The 23637-nt window shown below is 47.6% G+C and overlaps 1 protein-coding gene and 1 long non-coding RNA gene across 2 annotated transcripts in view; one reads left to right on the forward strand and one right to left on the reverse strand.

The window, feature by feature from the left end:
• The window catches only part of LOC144931477 (uncharacterized), a 32493-nt gene extending 30916 nt beyond the window's left edge, over positions 1–1577 (reverse strand). The window contains exon 1 of the long non-coding RNA XR_013636572.1: positions 1558–1577. This is a non-coding gene — a long non-coding RNA (uncharacterized LOC144931477). The remainder of the gene's footprint in view (positions 1–1557) is intronic.
• Positions 1578–1586: 9 nt separating this feature from the next.
• Positions 1587–23637, forward strand: part of LOC144931475 (A-type potassium channel modulatory protein KCNIP2-like) — a 123301-nt gene continuing 101250 nt past the window's right edge. Inside the window, exon 1 of the mRNA XM_078855325.1 lies at positions 1587–1728. Coding sequence (XP_078711451.1) covers positions 1665–1728 — 64 coding nt within the window. The 5' untranslated portion in view covers positions 1587–1664. The remainder of the gene's footprint in view (positions 1729–23637) is intronic.

A 23637-nucleotide genomic window follows, 5' to 3' on the forward strand; every position in this document is an offset into this window, starting at 1 on the left:
AATTTAACAACAACAAAACCTCGACTCAACATCATTCACGTAGCAGTGACGGTGCCAATTTTTATTTTCTAAAATTAGGAGAAAATCAACTATTAAAACGTGTCTATGCATACAGGTTCCATTTATGTCCCAAATGTTAAGGTCCCCCTCACATAAGCGATATCTTATTTCAATGCACTATCACGCAATTGGCCAATGTAATCTGTTGTATATGATATTGCTGCCTCCTGTGCATGCTAATCGGAATACGACGCTTACTGTGTTGAAAGTTACATAGAACTTTCCACTGGCCAGATCACCCTGCATCTCGTGAGACCTCAAGGTCTGTGCAGGATTGAGGGGCTTCTTGGGTGCTTGGATGGTAGACTGACAGGGATTCCGAGGTGTTACAGAACTGGGGCCACAAGGTTGTGGCGGCCAGGAAATAGCAGCAGTACGGCAATGGATTTGTATTGTTTGCGGGGCTTTGAGTGTTAGCCTCTCTTTATCTGTGGGCCTTCTGTGAACAATTCAGTTTTGTAAATCTCTGCTGAATATTCACAAATGCCATGATTTTTGTCCGACAATCTTTTGGCGTATTTCTTAGCCATATCTAAAGAATAGGGGTCCGGACTAACCCACAGTGGTTACGCCCCAATGGCCACATGCGGGATATGTGAAAGAGCGCTTCGTAGCTAATCAAATTCTTGCAGGATAAATAACGATTCTGATTCAGCATTGACGCACGATTTCCACTTCGCTGCGTGTAGGGCCGACTACATGGCGTTGCGGGGGCCGGAACAAATCTCACTGTGTCCCCCCCCCCCTCGTGATGTCGAAGCGCCGCTACACCACCCCCCCCTCCAAAACGTGGGGCCCGGGGCGGCCGCCCCCCGATTCGCCGTTACCCTGGGGACGGCCTCTGGGCTGCCGGGTTCCGCGAGCGAAAGCGCGCGCCGTCCGTTTTGAAGAAGAGAGAAAAAATCGCGCGCGAGAGAGGATTTGTATTTAATTATTTATTTCCTTCACCGTTCGGATTTATTTATTTTTGGAGACGCGCGCCCGTGACGGGGGGGGTGGGGGCGGGGGAGGGGTCCTCCCCGCAGACCCTGCAACGCGCAGAGAGCGCCGCCGCCGCCGCCGTCTCAGCCAATCGCATCTAAGCCGAGCCCGGCCGAGCCGTCTGCAGGCGGACCCTGTTTGAAGATGCTCAGCGCCGATGCAACAACAACAGCAGCAGCAACAACAACTTCGCGTCCACACGACGGCGATCTCCACCACTCCTCCGCCAACACCATCCTCCACACAATTCGCCACGTTCGATTCGGGGAATTCATTTGCTAGTCGTCACGTTCCCACGTTTTTATCTGTCTACCTAAACATTCATTTCGTTGCTACTTTCCTGTAAGACGTTAATTTCCCTCGTTTAGTTTCGCTCGAGAGTTGTCTCAAAAAAAAGAAGCAACAACGCTTTTACTTTGTTCGCAAATTTCTGACAGTCTCCAAATCCTCATTCCTCGTCGACCACAACCTCTCCATCACCAATCATCCCCCCCCCCCACCATCACCATCACCCACCGTACGCCTCCTCCTTCCATCCACTCCCCGTCTCACCACCACCACCGCCGCCGCCGCGAGCAGCAAGCGCCTCTCTTTAAACTCCGCAGGTCGCCAGGTGGGAGGCGATGCGGAGGAACCAGGTGAAGGCGGCGTGCAGGCGCGGCGAAGCGGCAAGCGCGGAGCCACTGGGTATGCAGCCCTGTCGGGACGTGGCCCACACACCACACAATCTGTCGTCGTTTTGTCACCGCTCTCTTTGATTCGCTTCGGCGTGCCGCGGAGAGCCGCGGCGCTGCGATTAGCAAGACGATGGCGCTGGGTCCTCACCCCACTCCCCCCTCTCCCCGCCCGCGTGCGCGACTGAAGGTTTTGGCGCTTCGAGGACAGCGCGTGGCGCGTTTCGCCGGACACGCGGTGACCTTTGCCCTCCGTCATAAATAAAGCGGCGTGATTTGCTTGCCCGCCTTCGCAGCGCGCCCATTGCCCACAGCTCGTGGAGACGTCTCGTGAAGTGTACGATGTCTTGAGACGAGAGAGAGAGGAGAGAAAGAAAAAATCAAACACTCGTACGTACTTCGAGGTGGTGCGCATTGCGTGTGGTTCAACAAACTTGGCTGTGCGGGCACGACAGAAAGAAAAACATCCGTCTGCAAATAAATCAGGAGGAAAGCAAGAGAGGCGTTACGTTGTGGCACGGCGGTTCATTTCCCATCGCTAATGCAGTGAGGCGCTAGAGGAAAGATATTAAAACATCGGGCTATTTAAACAACAAAATTTGCATTGTGAGAAAAAGCTCCAATTGCTGTTGTGTCACTGAAATGAGATATATTTTGTGGTGGCACTAACACCGTGCACAATCATTAATGTACACGAGACGATGCACACACACACACATACGCACACAGACACATGTGCGTGCACTCCTGCAAGCGCATTCATGTCGCTGTGCTCCCCCTGAAGATTGCTTTGCGAGGCTGAGAACATTTAATTTATCCGACGCCACGGTGGGGAATCCTTTGCCCAATGTTGCACTTCCCATCGAGTTGTGCCGATGCGTTCGAATGAACAACGCTCGCATCGCATCGAGACGGCAGTTCAGAGTTCATCTCCACTCTCTTCGACCTTGAAGTCTGGTATCAAGAACCTGGTTGTGAATGTACTGTCGCGTTTACCGGCAGCAGCAGCAGCAGCAGCTACGCTTCTCTCTGCCAACATGCTCTGTCTTGCTCCGTAATTTCTGCTCGAGATCAGCGGATGATCATTTTTAAGCCACGGTTGGATGCACGTGTGTTGAACTCCTTTCGCACCGTGCTAGTCGGAGGTGTGGGGGGGGGCGACAACAAACTAAACACAAAAAGTAGTTCTCAAGAAATTAGTTTTCAATCTAGATTTTTTAAAGTGCATTGCTTCGGTGGCTTCCTATCCAATTGAATCCCGCGCCTGGCAATGTTGCACCATCAAGCCGCAGATTTAACATCCAGTGCGATAGACTCTCTCATAAATGGTGCTTGAGACTATTTTGCTCTTGACCTTTTGACCTAATAATGGGGGGGGGGTTACCATTGGAGACAGAGTTAAGGGAGTGTGGAGCAGCATGGTATGATAGGGAGAGGCCAGATATTTTATACTCTCCTCCGTTCGCAGCCAGGCCAGGTGAACTCACCCTCGCGAGTGACATTATAATCACGCACAACGCCAATCCGCTCAAAGCGCGTCAGATCTGGCCAAACTTGAATGATCATGGACAGATTGATAACCAGCCCAATTATTCAACACAAATCAGATCGATCAGCCGTTTTTAAAACACGGCTAACTGCAATAACTGTCACCTGTGCACCAGAATAACGCATCGCTTTAACAATTAATACGCATAAATAACATGTGCATGTATTCTGTATTTCAAGGATGCATTGATGGGGATGACACGCTAAGTGGTTTTCTTGCGAAATCATCCCAACTGGGCGACGTTTGACATGGGGAAATGTTCTCCACCGGGCACCGATTAATTTGTATTTTTAATTCCCTTCTCAGGTTCTTAAGTCACACAACGCAAGTTGCGAATTCATAGGTTGTTAATTCATATGACACAGTGAAGTGGGCGGTTGTGAATTTATACGACACTGTAATGGCGAGATGTTAACTACCTCGCCTGGTATGTAGGTGGCCGTGGGTTCGATCCCAACTCTGGTGCCTGTATATTTGGAGTTTGCGTGTTCTCCCCGTGGTTGAGTGAATTTTTGTCCGGGTCCTCCGGTTTTTTCCCTCCACGTTCAGAAACACGCGTTCAGAGTATGTGGCTGCTATACATTTCCACACAATGATAAACCACTTAGTTGGGCTATCATTTGTGTTTAGATCGCTTCCGAAAAATGTATATATATATACCTCAGTGGGCCTTACCTGGTAAAATAAAAAAAAAGTTTAGTTTATAGTCGAGATAATTTTTGGATATTTTCGAAATCACTTTAAGCAGCAACTGTCAATCTCCACGTCGGCGCTTCTCCTGTCGCCCGCTCGTGCGCGATTGGCGTTTGATTGACGACGTTTTGTTCACAGTCGACGGCAGGTAACAGACCCGCTGGAAGGGCGCCCCGCCTGACTGTCCTCTCGCTGGTAGGGCGCGCACATTGCCGACGGAATTGCGAAAGCAAAAAACTCGACGTGCGTTGTTGCTGTTTTAACTCTTGTTGAGACATTTGCTTTTCCGGGCTGAGAGCATTGCACGTTGGAACCTCTGACACCTTTTTTTTAACAAGGAGTCATGTTTGCATTGACCACAATAAATGCGGTTGCACACATTATCAGAGTTGTGTTTTTTGTTTGCATTCCGACCGCAGGTATTGTGGTCAATGCAAATATGACTCCTTGTAAAAAAAAGGTGTCAGTTTTGTTGCCGGATAAAAGGGTTAAAAAAACAATTATCAGCATTGCACGTGTCCAAGGCTGCAAAGATGAAGTCAATCAGAACGCCTGCCCAGCTTTCACCTGACGCAGACGAGCGAAAGCATGCGCACCGAAACTCTGCCCCACCGACCAAACCAGTGGCGGAACGCGCCCGATCTCAACCAGACGCATGCACGTACGTTGAACTTCTTTCGCACCGTACGTAGCCAGCTGTGCTATTCGGAGGGCGTGTGTGTGGGGGGGGGAAGGACAACAAACTTGTAGATGAGCGATAAAGCAGTGATGTACACCCAGATGTTTGTGCGATTGGGCAAGAGGTGGGTAAGAGGTGATGGTACAACGTTGGGCTCTTGAATCTGTCTGTCGCGGGGCTTTGAGTGTGAGTGTTCACCCCGTTGTATGCTCGCGTCTCTGCCCACACGAAGCCAAGCACTCCTCGAGAGAATTTGCTCAACATCCTCATGTTCGGGATCCTTTCCCGGGTAAATCAAAACGCATTATTGTTGCATTGATGCGAGTGGAGGAAGCTGTGCCGTCAGGACACAACAAGGAAATGCAAATGAGGCAAGTTGGCAAGGTAACGATGATTTAATTCGGCCATTAAACCTGGTTCCTGTTGCTCACAGTTCATACATCGAGTTGTGCACGTGACCATTACTGGCTGACGCTGGGTGCAAGCCAATCACCAAGGGATTTGTCACGTAAACAAAACGCCAAATAGTTTACTACTTCAGTCCACCGGTGTGTTGAAGAGTGAATACACAACATTAACAATCTGAGTACGACGTTTCGATGGTAATTGCTTAGATTGTAAATGTTGTGGATTCACTCTTCAACACACCGGTGGGCTGAAGTAGTAACTATTTGGCGTTTTGTTTACGCGACAAATCTCGTAATGATTAGCTGTGTCTGGTGGTGGTGGGTTTCGACACATTTATACTTACGCGATCTAACCCAAAAACCTTTATTATGAATAATATTTGTCGCGGAAGCCTGCTTCGTGTTCAACTCGCATGCAAATATTTTGTTACAATGAGGCCAAATGTAGTGGACAAAACTACTAAAAGAGGAGAAGGAGGAGGGAGGGGAAAAATCGAGAATCGTAATTTTCACTAAAAAAAATGAGACGGCAAAAATGAAACACAACAACAACAACAACAAAAAGAACAGATTCCTGAATCTGATCCTGACGCAGAAAATTGTGAGAATTCATCACAAAGCTGGTAGATACTGTAGGAAAGGGGCTGATTGCATGTGGATCAATTATTACGCCGTTCATGTCACACCCACCACACCTTCCTCCCCTCTGTCGTCTTCAGAAGCGCAGGGCAGAGGGCGTGAAGGAATGCTGAGGGCAGCGGCAGAGTTCATGGCAAGGTGTAGCACGTGGCAGTTAAATATAGCCGTGCCGTCGTAGCGGGGTTTTTTTTTATTCTTCTTGTTTCGGTGTTTTACTCCATTGCTGCTCCGTCTCGAATCTACAATTTGCACCGCGAACACGATCCCATTCCTCACGATGCTCGTTAGAAATCTCATGAATGAAAGTTAAATCAATAGGGCTTTAGCCAATATGGGGAAGAAGAAGAAGAAGAACGGGCCTCCATCGGCCCACTGTTTAATGAGCTCGACGTCTGCCTGTTGCGCCGCGGGCCGCAGGGACTTCAGCTGCTTCCGTTTCCCATCTCCGGGGCTTGCGGTCATTATCCGCTGTGCGCCGCCGCCGTCGCCGGCTCTGATCGCGGTGTTCTTTAGACGCAAAACCCTCGGCCGTTGTACGCGAGAACGCGCTGCTAACAGCGGCGTAGTGGGCCTCGTGCAACGAGGGTGCAACGGAGGTGAGGTCAAAGGATGATTGACTCCCGTCATGGAACAAAAAAAAAATACGATCGCGCAGCGAAAGGCCACCGTCGCTCCGGACGCGTCGATTTCGCGATCGGGGCAAATTAGCGCGGGAGTTGTGGCATTTATATCGGTTTTTATTCGATGATGCGAACTGATGAATTGCGCGAAAATTACAAACGCGAATTTTACAAGGTAAATATAGCCTCGTTGGGTGGAGCAGTGGCGCGCAAGTGGTTCGCGCGCTGCGCTAAGAACCTGGCGACCCGAGTACGGACCCGTGGCCACCTGCGAACTCGGCTCGCATTAGTGGCACGTGACATCTCACCTGGCCGTGAAGCCCCCTCCAGCCGCACCGACCAGTGTGGTGAAGTATGGTCAGACACTCCCCCCCCCCCCCATGACCGACATGATATGGGGGGGATGGGGTGGGAGGGGGGAGGCCCTTATCCAGCAGTGGATTGCGAAAGGGTCTGCAAATGTATCCGATCATCGTCAATGAAAGCTTCGGGAGTGTGGCGCGCGTGGCAAGATCACAGCTCTTCGGATTCAGTCGAAAGCGCGGCAGATTTCCGTTTAGCGGCGAGCTGGCAAAGTGATGCGGCCACAAATCGTGTACTACTTCACGAGGCAAGGATACCATGCAATGCTGACAAGCGCAGCAGTGCAGTGGCATTGGAGCTGTAAGTGGGGGATAGGGGGGGGTGGTTTGTTTGTTCAGTCGGAGGGATTAGACAGCTCGTTTGCATCGGGAGAGAAAAAAACGTGGGGCTCTTGTTGCATGCAATTATTTTGTCACGGCAAATTGGAAGAGATATTGCGGCGGGTAGGTTTTCTTTTTTCCTCCCCCACCTTTTCAGAAACATGTCAGCTTATTATCGTCGTCGTCGCCTGCACCTTCCGTGGCCACGACTCGCCCGACACGAGCGGGTAGCAGCGCGCTTCGCTCGGGCGCGTGCCGTTTTCAAATGCACAACAGCGGCGTGCATCTCATCCCTACGATAACCGCATCAGGTATTTAAAAAAGAACTGAATCATCACGCTACACGAAAACCAACGGACCGTCGGATTACAATATACCGATCCTATAAATGGGGATTTGTTCATTCGTTAATTGCGCGACTCACAACGCTCCACAAACAATGCACGATCATTTTTGCACATTCTGTGCTGCGCTGGGCCCCATCTTGTCGATGGAGTGCTCCTACCAATCGCAGTGTTTGGTTTAACAAGCCCGACTCTCTGCCGGTGAGACGGTCAACGTCAACACTGCACCACGGTTTGCTTGTTTAAACAAATGTTGCTGGATGTAATTGGTCTAAAAAGCCCACGGGCAGATAGAGCATATAAATAAATATATAATCGGGAAAGATGAGCCGAGTTATGTTTATTTATTCATGATAAATACAGGGGTAACATACCTCCTGGAGGGGCTCTCTATAGCTCATTGTAGTGGAGATTCTTCTGCCAGCAGTGGTATGAAAAATGAATTTCAGCGTTGCACCTTTACCTTTGATGGGGATTTGTTTTTAAAGAAATCCGACAGGAGATTGGATCAACCAACCATGAGTAGCCATCCTCAGTGAACACTGAGATTATTTCGCTGCAGGAATGTAAAACTCTAATTAAGGGCCGGCTCACGGCTCCAGTTTTTGAGGACGCTACAAACTCCACCTCGGGTTTTTGCTCATCCCGCATGAAACGCGCAGGAGGAATTGACCGACTTCACCGCAAGGCAACGACTGTGTGCGTCTTCATTAGCGCTCCGCCGTCCACCAGACAGTCACGTGGCCGCCCACGCAGATTTTAATTAACCCCTCACCCACCCCAGCGCGCGTCGCTTTCAGGAGCATCAACCGCCGCTGGTCGGCCACGTCAGACGGGTACCAGTGAGTACCGCGACCTTCACCGGCTGACAGCTACCAGCAGCATCACTCCCGGTCACCAGTATCAGACCTGGCCGGCAGCATCACTCCCGGTCACCAGCAGCTTGAGATCTTCACTCCAAACTGCTCTAGAGGAGTTGTACACCCATAGCTGCCACTGCGATTCAGTGGCCTAAAATCAAATGTTTTCGTTCCGGATGACCGCTACAAAGTATGATCTTGTGTTTTGATTTAGTGTGCTGATCTTTAAAGGTGCATTTGAAAAAATGTGATACTCCTACTGATGCTCCTGCTGTTGTGGAGTGACTCATGCGGCAAGCTATGGCTACAGGGTCTGGTAGTACATGTTGTTTGTCGTTTATTGTGAAATTCCGTCACAGTTCCTATGATCACTGTTACATTGCTTATGGCTTTATTTTGGTGATTTCGAAAAGTTTTTTGTTTTGGCCATGTTTGTTTGTTGTAGTACGGAGTTACACTGATGGCTTTAATCTAAGTTGTCTTGTGGTTGTTGTTGTTTGACTTGCATCCCACTGGGATTTTTGCACAGCGTTGGTGTACGGTGCTTTTTTTCTGGAAGTCTTATGCAGTTTTTTCTTGGATTTTTCTGTTTGCGCATAGTCACTTTAAGATGTTTTCTTGTTCATGTTTTTGTTTTTTGTTTGTTGCGGTTGCACCCGATTCAAGAGCCAAATGGCTCACAAGGCTATACCTAATACATGAAACTGAAACTGAAAGGACACCCGGGCAGCAGCCTCACACCCGGGCAGCAGCATCACACCCGGGCAGCAGCATGACACTCGGCAGCGTCACACGCAGATGGATTTGGGCCTCTCAGCTCCGCAGGCGAGGACTGGAGGTCGCTATGACCCTGTGCCGGTCAAGCGCAATATTAGAAGTGGTAGAAGTTCGCGTCAACTGAGACAGGAAAACTCGAGGCGGAGTTTGCATCGTTTCGAGAGCGGAAGTCCTGAGCCAGCAATATGGTGCTCCGATGAGCAGCGGCGTTGGCAGTAGATTATCGCAAAGCCGCCGACCGCTGGAAAAACGACTCGGCAAATGCGCGAGAGCAGATTGATTTTGGGGCCGTCGTCAGTGGTTTTCTCTCGTACACGACGATAAATTCCCACCGAATTTGCGGGATGAGGCATTTGCACGAGCGTGCAATTGAAACTGATGACGCGCTTTTCCTCAAAGCCCTCTTCGTTCATGTTCGCCGCGCTGGTGCCATGAGCCAGCCCCCGATATTGCACCATCGCCCGCTCCCACACACCGAGTGCCCGAAAGCTCGTCGCCACCACCGTGGTGACGGAAGGTAAACGCTAAGATAAATCGTAAACAGAAAGAAGAAAAACGATGGGACCCCGTTGACAGCCGTGTGTATAATTCACAACGCTGCCACGTGAGCTACCGTGCCACCGGTAAATCTGTCAATCAACACTTTCCACCGCAGCCACGGCTCGCAGTGGTGGCGGTTCAACGAGACAAAGGGGGGACTCTGTCTCTCAAGGAGCAGTGCCGAATCAAGCTCATACGGGGCATGTAGCATATGTTATAAAGGGACACTACGTAAAAAACACTTAAGTATTAAAACACGTACATTTTCTATTTGCATTGTAAAGTAATTGTATTTTTTTTCTTTTCTATACAGCCGGATAATACGACAAATCGCTAACCTAAAACACCCAGTCGTTCATAAAAGTTGAAGGCGGTATAGTACTATAGTAATAGAGTAAGTGCAGAATCGTTGAACCGGAATTGATAGCTTGAAAGCATTTAGAGCGCGGGGCCCTTGAAAGTGCGGGGCCCGTAGCTACAACACATGTAGCTACTTTTGCTACCAGGATAATCCGGCACTGTCAAGGGAGAGCGGGCGGTGTGCAAGCACAACAAGAGCGTGGCGGGCTGCTGTTACCAGGGCGTTGCGCGCCATCTCCGTTTACACGGCTTTCACGCGCAGCGAGACGGCCACCCCCCCGCCCGTCAGTCGAAATCCGTCAGCCGCTTCCGAAGCCACGGGCTGTTTGCAGTCGCCTGCGAGGCTGCGCGCGAAGGGGTTAAGGAGTGCAATTACACTGGTCAACACACTTTTTCTGGCATTAGGTATTACAACGGTTTGAACGTAATTTTGGGATGCTGATTCCAAATCTGGCATCAGTTTTTGTCTATCACATCAGGTTTTTTGAGATATCAAATATTGCATTTTCAATCAAAACTGCAGAAGAAAAATATTAAATAAATGTGGATTTCTACATAAAGTGATATTATAAACACACTATCCTAAAAATACAGCACCACAGTTTAACACTAAAGCATGAGTGACAGAGTTAATTTCGGGTAAAATCTATGAAAAAGGTGGGTATGCCGATAGCATAAAAATGAGATGTGATAGAGCAAATCTGAGATCAGATTTGGAATCAGCACCCTGAAATTAGTCTAAAACAGCTGCAAAAGTCCAGGCCAGAATTTTTTTTTGTTGTTGACCAGTGTAATTCACGGACCCAGAATCGCGCTCCTTCGAGCACGCGCTTCGCCCCCTCGATGGGCATATGTGACAAAGAGCTTTACAGCTCATCGGATTCCTCCAGTATAATGAATGGAATATTTGCCTGCTGTACAATCGCACGCGATAAGCCACTTCGTGGAGCAGTCATTTGTGGCCGGGTGGCTTCTGAGAAAGAGCTGTACAGCTGAGTTTGGCCTTACCTGGCAAAACAAACTAAGTTTATCGGGGTGGGGTGGGGAAGTGTTTGTTGATATTTAGTTTTTAATAAATATTCTGATTCTGAAATGTCGAGGAGTGACGAGTGAGCGCCGCACACCTCAAGCCTCCGCCAACGACGATGCCGAGGCCGTCGACAAGCCGAGCGTGGCCTGCTGCGAGCGCATAAAACAGAGCCGCGCATTTAATTAAAACGACCACAATGTGATTATCTCACAATGCGCGGCTGCGGAAATATAAAAAAACAAAACTAAATTGACAGTATAGGTAATATATTCTTGGTGCTTTCGGTAAAGCCACGTAGAAGGGAAACAATCAAATAAAAAAATATATAAAACAATAATTCTCACGACGTTTCGATTGCAACACAAGCAATCATCATCAGGTGTGAAAATCATTCCTGATGATGAAAACCACACCTGATGATGATTGCTTGTGTTGCAATCGAAAAGTCGTGAGAATTGTATTGTTTTATATTTGTATTATTTCATTGTTTCCCTTCTACGTGATTTTACCGAAAGAACCAAGAATATGAATCCTTGCAGTCACGAAAGCTTTAAATCAGTATAGATAATGTTAAAATGACAGCTACACTCAACTCGAGTGTATGTTATAACCGCACCGGCTGGGTTATTGCGTGCGCGTTGCGTCTGAATAGCAGCGCGCGGTGTCGTCGTCGTCGTTGTAGTTGTTGTTGTATATTTTGTTGTTTTTATAGCCATCTTGTGGCATTTACAATGAGTGGACGAGTGGGCTGGGTGGGTATCGGAGGGTCCGCGTGCCACACGCGGCGATCTACGTAAAAACCCGGAGCACGAGACCCGCTTTTCAGGATCGGTGGCTTTAAACTCCGTGGTGAAGCCACTGATCAGGGAGGATCAAATCGCTTGGCCGGTGACTGCGCATCATTTAATCATGCGTCCCTTCCCGTTAAGTTGGTGGAACAACAACAATGCCTAAATTAACATGCAGACAAATACAGTTTTATAGAAGTTTGCTGAAAATGTAAACGGATAGGAAGGTAAGAATACATTTTTTTTTCTCGTTAAAATGTTCAATTGTGATATAATCATGACATAATGTAAATAACTATCAATTTGGAATGTATCCAGCAGTTGTGCCAGCCTGTGTCAGAGAACATTCCCGAATATGCCGTGTGACAGAACTACGTTCTGAACCGGTTAAGTGTTGCTTTTTCTTGAAACAATGCTGTGCAAATTACATACACACGCAGAATCCCTTGCGGCTGACAGGTCACGTAAGGAATGTTTCATGTTCACATTTTCTTACGTGGATATGAATCTGTGAAGAAGATATTGCTCGCTTATTTATCGTGTCACTTTTTAAGTGACTTTAATAGGCCGTTTTACTCATGCTCGTGAAACACTTCACATACCGAAAAAACCTAAGAACATACGCTCTGCATAGAGTATTTGGCGCGTATAAATGTAACAAACAAAAAATTCCCCAGAGCTGGTATTTATCCAAACGTGCACGTGGGAAACAAGTTGAACACACAAACACATTAAGTAAGTAACTAATTTTAACAGGATATTCATTTGCGCAGTCATCGATAACCGGACTGGGACGATAAGCTCACAACATCTGAAAACCCAGTTTCATTACAAGTAGCTGAAACCACGGAATCAAACCCAGAATCTTAGTGTTGCTGGCGCATGGCCATCACCAATGCACCAAATAGTATGTATATGCTTAACTTATAATAATAACAACAATAATAATCATGAACAGCCTTTCATCCTTGGTAGAGTGAAGACCGGCTGGCCAATTCAGGTGGCGAAGATCGGGTCCAGTAGCGGTCCAGATGTAATTCGCCACAGATGTTGGCTGTGGTAAAGGGTTAACAGTGGGGAGCGGTGGTGCAGCGGTTAGCGCGCTGCGCTATGAACCCGGCGGCACGGGTTTCATTCCCGCTCACGGCCAACACTAGTGACTGATTATCTGAACCGGTCCCGGGCCTCCCCTAGGTCGACTCTGCCTCAAATGAGTACCTGGTGCGGTGTGTAAACATCGCCACTGGGGAGAGAAAGGCGGTCGGGCGTGGTGCTGGCCACCCGTGTGCTGTTCCGGACTTCATAGGTGCTCGCTAACAGCACTTGCCCCTAAAGTCTGTTAAGGCTATACGGGGGATCTTTGTCTTTATAGTGCCGACCACTGTGCCACGTATCAACCCCCCACCCCCGTGGTTCACTAATAAGTAAAATTTGTCATGAGCACATTGTAGCAAATGCTGATTCAATCATTTAGATGCGCTCTGGCTGGGACACTGAAATTGTAGACGCCTGGCTTCGAGGTTGGCTGGCAGCCACGCGTTCAATCCGCTCTTTCCATGACAGGGGCTGAAACGCATTCTCCTAGAAAGTGTAAAGTGGCTCTTTAATTCCTTCAGTGCGGGTCGGCGATTCCATTCGATATCCTCTCGGACGGAAAACCTCATCTCATTGCTCCACCTCTGCAGTGGTCGTCTCCAGTGTATTGTATGTTGTATGTATGTTCACCTTCTTTCGCACCGTACGTAACCAACCGTGCTAATCGGAGGTACGGGTAGGGAGACAACAAAACTACACACACAAAGCAGCTCGAAAGAAATGGGTTTTCAATCGAGAAGAATAAACGAATTGATCATGGCTGACGATGATTCGATGTGGCATGGCGTTGGCCTCGGTTCGCGTGATGAAGATAGCTACCTCTGTGGTCAGTCGAGGGTGGCGTTAGCAGCCTCGACAATATAAAAGCCCCTGCACAGACGCAGAAATGCCACTTAAATGAGCCTCCCACGCACTCCCGCCTGTGTTCCCCAGTTCCCAGTCACATCCATCAGGACCCATCGCCTCTCCGCTGTTTATAATTGGTAATGTTTTTAATGACAGCTCTCGTTAAGAGCGAGGGCCGCATTGACGTGAAGGAAGTCTATTTATGTAACTGGGAGGTCACACTTACGGGAGAGCAAAATCTAATCAAAGACATAAATATGAATGTAAAAAACAACGGATTCTACTAATTCCCTTCCACCTCTGAGTGACACATGGTGTCACCATTATTTATGCTTTATATTAGTAAAATAGAATCCTTTTTCACAAGTACACAAATGACCACATTCATCATTAATGCTGTCTTGTCAGAGAAGAATATATAATGGAGTGGACAATGACCCTTTCTTTATTCAGAGCCGAGAGAGAGAGAGATTCATTGTATTGTTTGGTGATCACACTTTGCATCTTGGTGCTCGGAGCGATTCATAAAATGTTAACTCAGTTAACAAATTGACAAAAGTTAGGACTGACACGAGAACGTCTCGATAAGTACACACTCGGTCACGAGCACTCCTACAAAAACCCCAGCTCTAAATCAAATTGAAATTAACAGTTACATTCTCAAATACAGATTCTTTGCAAAGTGTCCTCTCGCGGAGGGCAAAATGAAATAAAACAAGTCACGATGCAGTAATGCTCTTTGTCTTCAGTTAGCGCGGTTGGCTACGTACGGCGCAAAAGAAGTTCAACACACATCGACACTTGTCCATAGATCTCCAAAGTCAGAGCTTGTTTGTAGCAAACTTTGTCTTGGTATTGGATGCAACAGCAGCAGCAGCAACGAGAACACTGCCCCCACTCCCAACACGATTACACTGGTCAACAAAAAAAAACATTTTTTTTCTGGCCTGGACTTTTGCAGCTGTTTTAGACTAATTTCAGGGTGCTGATTCCAAATCTGATCTCAGATTTGCTCTATCACATCATTTGTATGCTATCGGCATACCTCATTTTCATTGATTTTACCCGAAATGAACTCTGTCACTTATGATTGCAAGTTGTTGCGAGTCAGTGACTGCTTTAGTGTTAAAATATGGTGCCGTATTTTAGTGTGTTTATAATATCATTTTATGTAGATAGCCACATTTATTTAATATTTTTCTTCTGCAGTTTTTATTGAAAATGCAATATTTGATATCTCAAAAACCTGATGTGATAGACAAGAACTGATGCCAGATTTGGAATCAGCACCCCAAAATTACCTTAAAACCGTTGGAATACCTTATGCCAGAAAAAGTGTGTTGATCAGTGTTATCCAAGTTTCCTTGGCAAGAAGCGCTACACAATGAAGGCCAATGCCGTTCTGAGCAAGCACTGATCAATTAAGAGGCTCTGCGATCAATCCAGGTGCAGACCCGTGAGGGCTCGCGTGGGCAGGGACGATCGATAACGCCGGTGCATTACTCATGGCGTGCTGCGCTCCCATTCAAAGACGTTAAATATACACTGGTCAACACACTTTTTCTGGCATAAGGTATTCCAACGGTTTTAAGGTAATTCTGGGGTGTTGATTCCAAATCTGGCATCAGTTTTTGTCTATCTCATCAGGTTTTTGAGATATTAAATATTGCATTTTCAATCAAAACTGCAGAAGAAAAATATTAAATAAATGTGGATATCTACATAAAATGATGTTATAAACACACTATCCTAAAAATACAGCACCATATTTTAACACGAAAGCAGTCACTGACTCGCAACAACTTGCAATCATAAGTGGCAGAGTTAATTTCGGGTAAAATCAATGAAAATAGGGTATGCCGATAGCAAACAAATGATGTGATAGAGCAAATCTGAGACCAGATTTGGAATTAGCACCCTGAAACAGCAGCAAAAGTCCAGGCCTGAAAAATTTTTTTTTTGTTGACCAGTGATATAAGCTGCCTGGGTGACGCCCCGAATGTGTCTTCATTCAATGAGATGCCACGCATTTAAACTAGCCACAAACGGAGGAGGCAATCTCATTAAAAACCATGGAAAAAGAAGCGGTATTTTTTTCGGCAGGTGACCTGCCGCATTTGCAGCTTTATCTGTGACCGGCAATGGGGAGTTGCGGGCGCCTGGGAGGACATCCACCGCAAAGATTGAGCGATGGAATCTCTGGAATCGTTCGGTAGAGTTGTCCGACGGTTTGGTGCAGGACCTTTATCCAAAAGTTGGATGGATTGTGGCCGTTGGCGATGGTGATGATGAAATGTGTATTTTCCTAACCTTGGTCGTTGCGAAACGACCATATTAACCCTCGCCCTTAGTTAAGCAGGCGTCCAAAATGAACAACGCCATTATAAAAACAGGACACAATGTGTTGCGGCACAACGGCTGATGACAGCCAATAAAGCTCCGATCACTAAAAAAAGCCAGACAATTGGAAAGACACGAGGCAGTTTCTGGGAGACAGGGCTCATGAGAGCAGCTGGCAAGCTGTGCAGTCTGAGATTGACGTCTCAAAGTGCTGCGAGCTGCAGCCTTGCAGTTGGCGAGTCTGGCGGTGAGCGCAGATTCCGAGAATCCACTTTACTCTGGCGCATGGCAATTCTTATTAGAGGCACCACGGTGGCGAGATGTTAATTACCTCGCCTGGTATACAGGAGGCCGTAGGTTCGATCCCGACCATGACTGCCTGCTGTATATTTGGAGTTTGCGCGTTTCTCTTCCCGTGGTCGCGTGGATTTTTCTCCTAGGTCCTCCGGTTTTTCCCTCCGCATTTAGAAACACGCGTTTAGAGTATTCGGCTGCTATAAAAACAAAAAATCCACAAGTAATAAGCCACTTCGTTGAGCTATCATTTGTGGGCAAGTCGCTTCTGAAAAAGAGCGACGTAGCTCAGTTGGCCTTACCTGGTGCGTCTGCCCTGACCACATTCAGATTGACCAACGCAAAAGGTGGCCAGGTGGCCAGATGGCCAGGTGGTTCAGGGCACTGCGAACAATACTACCAACAGCGAGCTGGCCCCGCTAAGATCCTGAGTTCGAATCCATGCTGCAGCCGCCTGCAGCATGGATTCGACTCAAGTGTGGTGAGTTAGCGGTCTCAACGCAGCACAGAAAGAATTTGTTTTATTCCTGCTCTGTAAATTCTAGTTCGATTGACATGGAAGGAACACTTTTGCACGTCATGTTGGTAGAGTGCCCCGAACGTGAATAAAGAGGCGGTTCAAGGGACTTCAAACGTAGTTCTGTGACGTTAACATCCGGGTGGGTGCATCCTTGATGACAAGGTGACGCACTGCCAGCGATGACAGTGCTCCCTTCACCTCGTGACATTATATCACTCAAATTAGGGGACATGGCACGACGGTAAAAAATAAAAAGAGATTTCAAAGAGGATGATCAGCACTCTCCGTTCCATTGTGCGGAGCGCGCGCGTGTATATATATCTCGTTGTATATGAGATTAGACGCTTTTCGGAGGGGGAGAAGGCGGGGGGGGGCTCTGGCGGCAACGCCTCGGGTGCTGTGCAGGTCCTGCGTGTGTGCACGTGTGTGCGTGTGTACGTATGTGCGTGTGCACGTGTGTGCGTGTGTGCGTGTGTACGTATGTGCGTGTGTGCGTGTGCGCGCGTGTACGTATGTGCGTGTGCGCGTGTGCGCGTGTGTACGTGTGTGCGTGTGTGCGTGTGCGTGTGTACGTATGTGCGTGTGTGCGTGTGCGCGTGTGTACGTATGTGCGTGTGTGCGTATGTGCGTGTGCGCGTGTGTACGTGTGTGCGTGTGTACGTATGTGCGTGTGTGCGTGTGCGCGTGTGTACGTGTGTGCGCGTGTGCGCGTGTGTACGTATGTGCGTGTGCGCGTGTGCACGTGTGTACGTGTGTGCGTGTGCGCGTGTGTGCGCGTGTGAGCGGCGGTGTAGCGGTTAGCGCTAAGCTGCGCTGCGTAACGAACCCGGCGGCCCGGGTTCGATTCCCGCTCGCTTGTCAACACAGGCGACGATTCTTTTAACCGGTCCTGGGCCTCGACTAAGTCGACTCAGCCTCAAATTAGTACCCGTTGCGGTGTGTACACGTCGCCACTAGGGAGACAATGGCGGCCGGGAGTGGTGTTGGCCACCCACCCCCTCGTGTGCTGTGCTGGCCTCCATAGGTGCTCGCTAACAGCACTCGCCCCGACAGTCCGTTAAGACTATATGGGTATCTTTATATTTGTATTGATGTGTGTGTGTTAGCGATGTGCTCGCTAACAGCACCTGCCCCAGCAGCCCGTTAAGGCTATATGGGGGCTCTTTCTCTCTTTGTATTTCTATGCGTGTGTTAGCGAGGTGCTCGCTAACAGCACTTGTCCCGACATTCTGTGAAGGCTATACGGGGGATCTTTGTCTTTGTGTGTTTTTGTTACGTGTGTGCCCGGAGCGTCGCCAAGGAGAGGCGACTGTGCCCTGCGTTGTATGCCGACGAGTCGCAAGCGAGAGCGACACGAGGAGTCTCGTCGCGCGCCTCCTCCTTCAAGTCGCCCATTCTGCCATTGGGGGGGGGTTCTGTCCGGAGGATTAAAATGCAAACCTTCGAAAAGCAAAACGAGCGCTGGAATTGCAGGCAGCCTCGCGAGCCCCGAGGGCGGCGTGTCGTCATTGTTCGTTCCGCCGTGTCCGCCAAGGTCATTGTGGATGTGACCGTTCGCTTCCTCGGGCACCGCGCGTCAACATCCCACCAAGTTTGACAATGCGCGGACTCTGGATTTGTGCTCATCTCGGTCTGGCTGCGGGCGGGCGGGGGGAGAGATGTCGCCTTCTCTTTGATTCGTTCAGGTGTTAAAACCCGTCCATTGTTCGCGGAACTGTGTGTCCTGGTCTCTCGGGCACGAGAGTCTGAGAGGACATTCGTGAAAATTTAAATGACAAACGCCTGCCCAACGTGTCGTCTCCGAGTTGAGGAGTGGATAATCCATGAGCCGCGCATTACGATCAATGAATACGTATGGATCAGAAATATAAAACACACCGACAGCGAAAACAAAACAAACAGCTGAAAAGTGCTCAAAGAAGCCGAGTGAGGCGCGTGCTCAGAATTACAATGAGACACAGTGACAGGAGCCACGTGGATATGCCGATGAGAGGCATCGCATTGGCTGTTGTAAACAGTGGCCTCTGGCAGGACGGGTTGATGGACAAGGGACGAGACTGGTGACAGAATGGCAGGCAAAAGCGTGAGGGGTGCCCAGGACGACGATCACCACGGCCAGAGATTGAGTGACAGAGTCGGTCCATGTGTAGCAGCGAGATGAATTGTGGCATCACGGCACGGTGACAAATGACAGTGGCACGAGAAGGCCTTCTTCCAGCAGTTGATTACGAACATAATTGCTGACGGTGTATTTATACTCTGCACCAGTTTCAACTGTCCGAGTCATCAGTCGAGTGGGGACTTTACATAAACATTAGCAAATAACGCGCTATGAAAAAGAGTCATTGTCCGAAACGTCGCCTATACAATATTTAAATCATGCATTAACGTGTAAATGTGTAAACATCGCCTTTTATATATGTTTTCTTTGAAAGGTAGTTCTATTCTTGCGTAAGGATTTATAAATGTTCCGTTTTCAGCAATTAGATGATTTTGACAATATCACGACGAATTGGATTTTCATGACGGGGGTGACCGGTCTCTCGTGGGGTGCAGAAGGGTGGGGGTCCCGTTGAGTGCAGGAGGGTGGGGGTCCCGTGGGGTGCAGGAGAGTGGGGGGGGGGTCCCGTGGGGTGCAGGAGGGTGGGGGTCCCGTGGGGTGCAGGGGTTGGGGGTCCTGGTTGAAGGTGCAGCTGCTGCAGCACTGGTTAATGCTCAAGGTGCGACACCTGGTGGGATGATTGTAACATTGCACGCTCAACACAGTCAAATGCATATTTAGAAATGTACAATATCATAAATATGTAGCCTGTAGGCCACACTCAAGTTAAGTTCAAAATTAGAAACAAACCTTTAATTATTTAAAAGCACGAACATTCCAGATGGCAGTTACGCTGTAAGTAAGGCATCTTCACTGCATCGTGGCATCGCTCTGATATTAAATATTCATCGGAGCTGGAGGGGGAGGGCGGTGGGAGTTCTATAAATAGAACAAAGAAAGTATAAAAAAAAGAATACATCATTCCGGCAATGAAATAATAACATGACCTGTTTCAGGAAAAAAAACCACGCGAACGCTAACGTTTGTGGACAACTCGATCCCGTCAAACCAAAAGTGCTCACGAATAATCCCAACCCCTCCTAAAAGTAACTTTCACCGCCGTAGGCAACCACGCCGCGCAGCTTCTCCGTATGAGAGTGAAATGGCCGATGGGGAAGATTGGAGAGAGGATCTGTTCAAATGAGGCCAGGACACAGTTTCTCCTCGGAGGACGAGGCTTTGTTATCTCTACAACCTTGCAGAGTAACGTTCTTACGAAAGACACGGGGCCTTCGAGTGGCTCCCAATTGATGTGCCATATCATACGTACACATACCCCTATGTGTGTGTGTGTGCGCTTGAACACAAATGAGAATAGAATATTTAAAAATACTTTTTTTTTAAACACGCTTTAATGAAATGTACTGTCCGAGCTGCCCCTCCCCCTGCCCCCTTCCCCCATCGCCCCTCCCCTCCTTCCACATCCCCCGCCCCTGGGGCGTGGCTCCCCGAGGCTTGCCGTGACGTCAGGGACCACGTGGTGATTTACAGGCAACGTCAGTTGAGCGTGGACAATTAGAGCCGTTTAAAAGATTGTTTAAAAATATTTTATTTAAATTTTTAATGATAGAATATCGTGTTGTCATCAGTATGACATACCTATACCAAGTTTGCAGTCGATACGACATTGGGAATACGGTTGAAATTGAGTTACAAGTTTTTTGGATTCAACACATATAGTAAGTTAAATAAAAGCGTGTAAAAAGTTTTAAAATATATGTTTTGATTTTTTATGATAGAATATCGTGTTGTCATCAGTATGACATGCCTATACGAAGTTTGCAGTCGATGGCACATTGGGAAGTGTGTAAAAATTGAGTTACAAGATTTCTTTTTTGAGGATACAACAGACGAAGTGAGTTAAATAAAAGCGTGTAAAAAAAGAGCGAGGCGCGGTCATATAGTGGTTCGTACACCGCGCTACGAGTTCCATTCCCGCAGACGGCTAACATCTGTGGCTAATATCCGAACCTGTTCCGGACTTCCCCATAGCTCGACTCAACCTTAACCTGACACCTGATGTCAAAATTGGAACTGGGGGAGACAAAACGTGAGGTCGGGAATCAGTGACGGTGCTACTGCCTCGTGCCCCGGGCCAGCCTTCACTCGTGACGCGTGCGTCATGCAAATCGCCCCTTGTGACGCGCGCAGGAGAGCGTCCAATAGGCGATGGCGCAACGCCAAAGACATCCTCGTTCATATGCGGGCGACGGGGGGGGGGCATAATTTGCACGCAGGGAGCCTAATTAGCTGCCCATTTGTTTACACAAGTATAGCGTTGTTTTAACTGGGGGGTGGGCAAAGGTGGGTTTGGGGGGGGGAAGCCCAGATGTGGCCATAATAGCGCAGAACAATGATAAATGCCTTAACGGTGCCAAAAAAGGTGCGCTGCTATAATTAATTATCGCCTGAGAAGAAAAAAAAACCAGTGCAGCATTCATTGTTTTGCTTCACGGTACGATTATAAGAGCAGCGAGCCGCGAAACCCGGTGGGTGGTTAATTGCCGCCGCGTGTCAAGACATCGTGGCCCACTTTGCAAAATATGCGGAGGTGTTTCGTGGCGAATATTGGTACAGAGCAAAGCGTACGTGAGCACAGGTCGTGTCTGAGATGGTTATTTTGCCGAGAATAATGGGCCGCACTTTTCTAACACAAAAGGCAGCCATGTCAGTGTTTGAAGCGTTTAAGGAGGGAGGAGTGTAATTAGGCATCCGATTAGAAACTCATTATTTTTTGTTCTTGAAATAATAATAATAATACAAATGTGGGTATAATTTCATGCAGTGACTGAAATTTACACAATTATTTGACTCACAAGGCCGGGCGAAATGGATGTCGGTAATTTGAATTTGGAAAAAATCAGTAGAGCTTAAAGGCCCCTTTAGTTGAGGGCCAGAAACGAATCGGACAGGGTCTCTGAGTGGACCAACCTCGCCACCGACTCAAAGTCCCGATCCCCCTTCTGGAATCGCGCTGTCACCATCATAGAATCTCACCCAGATCCGGGAGATCGCCGGTGAACAAAGTGGAACAACCCAACATCACACCCCCTGACTTTGACATTTCCCACTACCGCAACTCCAGGCAACTGTTGTGGCCATCAATCGCATCAGAACATCAACAGGCCGCTGTGCACATCTCCTTCATGAATGTAAAATGAAAGACACGCCACGATGCGACTGTGGCCTTGAAACTCAAACCATGGACCAAGCACTGAAGTCTGCTCTCCTTCATTGGAGGAAGAACAAAACTACACAAACTCTCCCCTGATGCCCTCTCGTGGCGAGCAGACCTCGACATCGGCATTTAGCTCATGATCATATTTCCACGTGCGAGGAATAGAATAGAACGAATACAAACATTAAATCCCATTGACAAACCAGTATTTGCCTTAAGCAGCGATGCCCTGTCAACAGATAATAAGGGCACATTTGCCGTTAACTGCAACACAAATATTCATGCCATGTTTTCCGCACTGGAATTATACTCAGGCATTTAACACTGCAGAAGCAATGGCACGTGAGCACTCATACATTCCACCAATGCCTTTCAAAAGACACATCAGCTATCAATCTCGGTTACCGAGCAGCGTGCGTCGTCCGTGGCACTTGCAAATGCTTCATGAAGCACACGTTTTTTTTCCTTTTCAGATAAAATGTCATCACATAGTTTTGGTGACATTTCCCTCCCCAACCCTCCCGTCCCTCGTGTTATTGTTTAGATTCTCTTTTTGTCGTTTTTCAAGGGAACAATGACGGAATAGAACACACTAACCTGATGGGATTCGCCCATAGATCAAAGACCCTAACTAAAGCCAAGAATAGCACCAAACGATAAAGAGACGGTGACACTATATGTTGTTAATGCATTGCTTTTGTTGGGTGCTTTCTAGAGGGAACAGAGCCCGTAGCCTGCACAAGGGCGGTCGTGTTAAGGGAAATGGAGCGGACGCATTTGAATGTCGCATATGTATTTTTCTCTCCATATTTATTTTCTATGTAGTAGTCGCTCGGCGATGGTCAAAATAAAAAAAATATATAATATGATTTGTGTACAAATATTAAAATCACAAATATGCCTAAAATATCAACAACAAAAAACTAAATTTGGTCGAATAAATAATAATCTAGCAACGCATGCAACTCACTTCTAGCTACAAAAGAAAATAACCATAGTTTATATGATAAAAAAAAAAATCAAAAGCCACGATATTCCAGTGGCATATCACTTGAATACATTCAAATAATGTGATGATCTTATTCAAGTTCAATAGGAAACGTCCTTCTTGGCCCTGGTGTTGCAGAGGTCTCTGTTTAGCACAGTCGCCCGTGCTGATATCGCTGGCAGGGACGATTAATTCTAGATTTGAAGCTTTCGTGACTACAAGGATTCATATTCTTAGGTTTTTTCGGTAAAGTCACGTAGGTAAAAAATTAAAATTAATAAAAGTAAAATAAAAAGAAAATAATATACTTTTATTTTTATTTGACTTTTATTAGTTTTATTAATTACATTTTTATTTTTTACCTAAGTGACTTTACCGAAAAAACCTAAGACTATAAGAGACCGATTAATTATATTACATAATATTATATTATGTAATATTATATTATGTACTCTTCTCCCCATTGTAACCCAATTTCGCCATCGGCGTCACGAGACAGATCATCCAATCGGATCTGTCGCAGAGGGCAACCCCCTTTTCCTTGCTAGAGATGAAGCGGATGTCACAGAGCTACTTCTGAAATCTATTCCT

This window comes from Lampetra fluviatilis, chromosome 4 (genome assembly GCF_964198595.1).
Source record: "Lampetra fluviatilis chromosome 4, kcLamFluv1.1, whole genome shotgun sequence".
NCBI classification, from domain to species: Eukaryota; Metazoa; Chordata; class Hyperoartia; order Petromyzontiformes; family Petromyzontidae; genus Lampetra; species Lampetra fluviatilis.